General features: G+C 40.9%; 1 protein-coding gene across 4 annotated transcripts in view; it reads left to right on the top strand.

Annotated features, from left to right (window-relative positions):
- Positions 1 to 5983, top strand: part of LOC111255205 (ras-related protein Rap-2a-like) — a 32965-nt gene extending 26982 nt beyond the window's left edge. For 2 of the 4 annotated variants that reach the window (XM_086976489.1, XM_086976490.1), the window contains one exon: positions 5710 to 5983. In XM_086976489.1, coding sequence (XP_086832615.1) covers positions 5710 to 5880 — 171 coding nt within the window. In that variant the 3' untranslated portion in view covers positions 5881 to 5983. The remainder of the gene's footprint in view (positions 1 to 5709) is intronic. The other 2 variants (XM_086976488.1, XM_086976491.1) reach the window with 1 other exon arrangement.
- Positions 5984 to 6054: the final 71 nt, after the last annotated feature.

Below are 6054 nucleotides of genomic sequence, written 5' to 3' on the forward strand. Positions count from 1 at the left end.
ACAATTGCAGGAATGAACAGGCCAGGGGGAAGAAAAGAGGCAAATCTACTGATACGAGAAAATTAAATAACCACAGAAGGCTATCTTACTTATGCTGTTGTTGTGGGTCTGAATTGTTCCTCCTGAACATTAAAAATGTTCACGCGTAGACGAAACATGGACATATATTTTTGCATACGTATCCGAAGTCGGCCGTTTGATTACTCAGCCGTTCGGGACAAACAGAGATATCACGATCCATCTCGTCTTACAACGAATCATTTGTGTGCCTTCAAAATTTCGACATGTTGCGTATTATGCGTATTATTAATTATGTCCCTATGTAGTGATAAGATTACAAATGCATATCGAGATAATGATAAATATAGCTACTAGCTCCCACATGACCGGACCGGAGGATTGCCTTCGGCTGACAGAGCGTTTCTATAAGCTAAACCGTTTTGCCATCACAGTTGATTTCTACTGCTACTGATGATAGGGCTTGGTCAGCCCCGGTCAGTGCCGCTCTGAACTACTGAATAGTGAGTCCCTTGCTAGGGTTTGTAGCAGTAGATCGATTGTCGAAGGTAAGTGTTTGTAGTGATCCTCCCGATCGTCAACGTAACAACATTTGGCACTTTCTATGTGGTTTCTAACTATATGGAATTGTAGCGGGCCAGCGGAGTATTTCCATTATTTTTTTTATACTATACGTAACTAGAAGCAGAGAGAAGCAATCCATACATGTGTACGAAAATCATGGTCATTAAGTATGTAGTTACTTATTATTATTTGAATAAGCTTTTTCTCTCTCCGACGTTATGGCGGGCACACCCAACTTTTTTCGATCGAGGTAAACCGTTTGAGGGCTTACATGTTACTTGTTTTTATCTATCAGAGTCTATTTGATTAGTTTGCCCGGTGCTTGTTGTATGTACTTCAATACTCTACGCCGGATCAATATGAATGCGTCCAGGAGTGGCGTGCCAGGCCAACTTTCGTGAACCGCTAGTTCTATCGCAGGTCTGCGTTACTTTCTGATGGCGGCGGTTACAGGCAGACATACGCACTGCACGCACGCACGCACGCCCAAGCAGTCATATGGATACAAAGCGAGTAGCGAAAATCGCTGCTATTAAGCAAATGCAGGAGACAAAATTCATCACGATAGTGTCTCATCTAGATTAATGTCATGTTATCTGTTATGTGCAGGTGATCTAGTTCCACTATCGCTATTGTGATACGATATAGTTAGTGATAGTTGTCATTATCATTATATCATTAATAATAACGGCCTCTGACAAAGTCAGTTGATGGCTGATTTTACTGAGGTTTGACTTTTTTGTTTAGTACGAAATAGTCTGAGGTTTATAATAACTCGAACTTCTACATACTAATCGATGGTTGCTAGCAAGCGTTTCTGTTAGCAGTGGTCTTTCGAGCCGTGCTGATATAATCAGCCCTCTCGAATGCTCTAGGTAGGGTACTAGTAAATGCGTTAAAGCGTTGAACGTCAGGCATTAGCGTAGCTTGCTATCGATGAGCTTATATTTGCAAGCCAGCGCAGACAAGCTATCATCCAGACATAGGTTACATTTTAAAGGAGATTCTGCCGTTCCGAACATAATATATATGCGCTTAATACCTATTGAGGTCACAGGACAGCGGCGAAATCCGGCCAGTCTTAGATAAGACAATCTAAATAAACGGACTTTATTGAACGCAGCAAAAGATATTGGAATATATTAGGACAGCAATTAATCAGGCTACTGAAAGATTTCTAGGACGGACTACAGTGACATGAATAAATAATATGAATTTAATGAAACACTCTGTGAAGGCTAGATAAGCTGATGTATGTTGTTGTTTTAATTATAAGCCAAAAAAAACGAATCTTCGTACTTGTAACCTTTTTCATAGATGCTCTAGTTAGCTTATTACGCTTTCATTGTTTTTCTTTCAGACCGACATTTTCACCGTGGGGAAGAATGAAAAGATATCCCCACAGAATATCCGTGTACTGCTATACTTGTATATGTCGCAGTTCGAAGCATATTGTATGGAATAGGAACGGATAATAATGCTTATTCAGGTCATTTACCAAAAGTCAGTCTTTGCGACCCAATCGGAATTAAATGGCCATTGCGCCAAAAACTGTTTCTAACGAAAGCTTAATTCACGTGAGGCGTGTATGTACGACAAAGCCTCTATTCTTCGAGAGAATCTAATCCCAAATTGTTGTTACCTTATCCTCCTTAGGAGCACGAGTAAGCCAACACGGCTCCTGCTTTTATAGCCATAAGTTTCCACCTATTTACTACTGCTGTTGTTGATAAGGTTTTTGATCATGTTGACCGCCGCCGTCATGTTCTGTGGCGTCACTATCCCTCTTGGTTGCCCGTACTGTTATTGCTTCAGTTACTTTCTCCTTGGGCCTACTTGTCTTACGTAAGTGTGCCTACAATCGATAAAGATGCGGCACCGAACTGTGAACAAAGACAGAAAAGAGTATTAGGTGCAGACCACCACAGAGCGCAGATTCATCTCGAACAGGAGCAAAGGCAACGGCGCGCTCTCATAACTTTAAAACAGATCCGGGCGATGACCGTGGCAAGCAGTATAAAGCAGTTATTTATTCAATTTTCTCCTCACTCGAAGAAAGGAGGGCGAGGTTGACCAGGGTAGGGAGTAGAGACAACAGCAAAGCCCCCTCGCTTTCTATACATTGGTCAGGCGCACGCACTTCATAAGAACCTGTATGCTTCTGTACATATCTCTCTCTCTCTCTGTCTAAGTGTATTTTTTAAGAGGTAAAAGCTGTTAGTCTTTGCAAAGGCCCGAAATCATTCGGCAAGAAGCTGCCGAAGGAGAAGATTGTCTGCGGTATCCATGCATGGCTGGGGAAGGTTCCGTTTCGATTTTGCGCGAACACCTGGTGAGCCGCTGGGGTTGGGTGGACCTGGCCAGTAAGCTGACCGCTTAAAAATGACGACTAAATTATAAGTTTAGGAAAAAAAAATAGTAATAGGTGGTCGGAAAAGTGGTCGCAGTTTTGTAGCTAGATGGTTTTCACGTCGCAAATCTTAAGTAATAATAGTTGAAAGCTAAAATTTGGTAGCAGAATATATGCTAAAATAACCGCCCTTAGTCAGGCCTAAAAAAGAGGGCTTTGAAGATAAGTGAAATTTCTGCAAAAAAAATCACTGTATTTCATATGTTTATTGCGATAAAGGGACAAATGTTGTCCAGGCCCGTAAAAAATGCGCACGCTGTTTATGGTCAAGGTGCATTATAATAAGAGATAGCTTAAAGATGGTTCTGTTGCTTTCGTTGTGGAAATTTTGGTTTCAAAGATGCTCCTCGCAGCTGCGAAACAAGTTGATGGAATTATCATAAGAGTTCAGCACGACTGACACGTTGGTAGTTATGACGTCGCCAAGAAACAAAACATGCGTTTCCAAAGAGTTTTACGCATACTGCAAATACGCGTACTGGATACAAAAAGGAACTCGAGATATCTAAGTGCCATATAAGTTGACGCAGAAAATTAACTCGATCGTTATTTCCATTAGCAAAACTCCACGGAGACACAACAAAGTCCGGCCATCTATAAGGCCGTTGATGACGGATGGTAAAAGGTAGCTCACACACAATAATAATAATGTGCAAATAAAGTCAAATATGTTCCACAATCTGAACCCAGACCGATACCACAAAAGCGATGTTATGTGTTTGGGCAGGGTTGGGGGGAAATTCTGCATTATGATCCTGGAAGGATCTTTGGACCTTTACTATCATAACAAGATTACAACGAGCCATTGAAAAAGACCGACCGGGTTTAGTAAACAGAAAAGGTGTCGTCTTGAGCAATGACAATGCCACACCGCATGTTTTTCAAGTTACATAGTAAAATACGAGATAACTTGAACAAAAAACTTCAACGCATCCGCCACACAGCTCAGATTTTTGCGTCATCAAACGTTTGGTTTCTGCAGAACTTCCTTAAAGGTATCAATTTTGTTTCAACGAAGAGATGCAAAAACCACTTAATACAGCCTTTCGTTTAGAAACCACAGAAGTTCTACGACGATGGGATTATGGTGTTGCCAGAAAGATGGCAGAAGGTTATCCACAAAATTAGAGCATATCTACTTGAATAACAAAAAAATATTGTGTTGACTTTGGCTTTAAAAGCGGTAGTACTTTTTCGAGCACTGTGAGACCTATCTCATTAACTATCGTATGACAAGATTTGAGAGATATTTACACGGCTTTCGCCTTCTGGTACCGAACTCAATTGAAGTCAGTACACATCGTTGTTACCCGCTAGCTTTGTAAAATACGTAAAGTTGTCATAGTAGCGTGAGGGGTAGGCAAGGTTAAAGCGACGAGGTTTCGAAATTGTTCGTTGATAACACGTTCGAAATTTTCGTAGTTATGCTGAGCAACAGCGCAGCTTATTAAATGCCGAAACATTTAACGGGCGTTAACGCAAAGGATAAGGCTGTGCTCTTTTGGTTACAGCTGCCGTAGGTATAGTGCAGAATGTCAGTTTTTTTCTGAACCCCAAACTGATGTGGTCGTTAGGAATTGAATGTAACCTTGTGTAAGCGAAAATTAGTAAAGAGGGCCAGCGAACTCTACGCAGTCTAATCCGCCGACAATGATCACTATATACCGTCTGCTTGAAGAACAAGACACGATGATTTATTTGTTAGTTATTATTTTAAGGCACAATACCTAGTCTATGGTGTCACTGTGTCGGTAGAGCCTAAAAAAATACTACAAGTGTGGGGCGGAATGAGACCTATCAGCAGATGATTTATAATGGATTCGAACGGAAGTGCTTAGAGATTGGGGGCGCTAAAAGCTCAGGATTTTTATCCAGATTAAGGCCGTGGCCGACCCGATGGTGTGAGTGAACGCCGGTGTGGAAAAATAGATAAAAAGATAATATTCTGTTGACTTAGCCAACGGCGAATGAGTCAAGCTCCCTATCGGGGACACGGACCATGCTAGGATAGAGTACTCATGAAGATATGGGTAGCTAGCTAATGGAAGGTAGGGACGTAAGCAGGCTTTCTTCGAGTAGAGAAAATTGCAAAGTGTATGTGCGATTTATGGACGAGATGACAAAGGCGCGCAGCGTCAGGTCAAAAGTAGAAACTACAACTATCTCCTGTGGGGATGATCGTTATCTATGAATGCGTTACTCGATCCTGGGCATTCTCGGGCGAAGAAAGACTCACTTCGGCTGATCACGAAGAGAAACCAGTCAACAGATATGAAAGTAGATAGATATTGTTCTCATCCTGTTGGCTATTTGATGTGCATCTATTGACCCTTGTCTGAGAGATATATATTCGTGTATCGCTTTTGGAAGTGTCTACGTGCAGAAGCGTGTGTTTAATTACGGTTTCATAGACGACTTCCATGAAGGCCGAGAGAAAATAGTCTATAACGATAAGGTTAGGCAAACTAAAATATATAGCAATTGTTTTCAAATAAATATCTTAGCTAAATACTAGCTGAGTATAGAATTATATGAATTAAGCCGCTAAAAACCCTGGCAATCTGTATACAAACGCTAACCCATATTACTTTTGTTCTTTACTCAATGTACCCTGGCTGTTGGATCCCGTACCACGTCGGTTCCATAAACAACCGGATGAAACGGATCTCTGTTCAACTTATGTACCATGCAATATGTGGCTGCTTTTTTCTTCATAGGTCGACTTAGAGCATCAGCGAGAAGTGACACGAGCTGAAGGAGAGGCACTAGCACAGATCTGGAGATGTCCCTTCATGGAGGTAATACTGCTTGTGAATCAAACCTACAGTTTCGTAGTCAAATATGAAGTTCAAGCTTCAAAAACAAACTTTATTGATAAATCGTCATAAAAATTTGTGGAACAAATAGAGGTTAATATATGATATATTTTTTTTGAGGAAAATGCATTTTTGGATTAAGTACGAGATACACTCCTGCAGTCCAGTATTTTGAGAGGAACAGCAACATATTATCGTCACCTAGATGCATTCAAAATGTTTGTCAATCGAAAGTATATATATATA

The sequence above is a fragment of the Varroa destructor genome, unplaced genomic scaffold, assembly GCF_002443255.2.
Source record: "Varroa destructor unplaced genomic scaffold, Vdes_3.0 BEIS01001055.1, whole genome shotgun sequence".
Lineage (NCBI taxonomy): Eukaryota > Metazoa > Arthropoda > Arachnida > Mesostigmata > Varroidae > Varroa > Varroa destructor.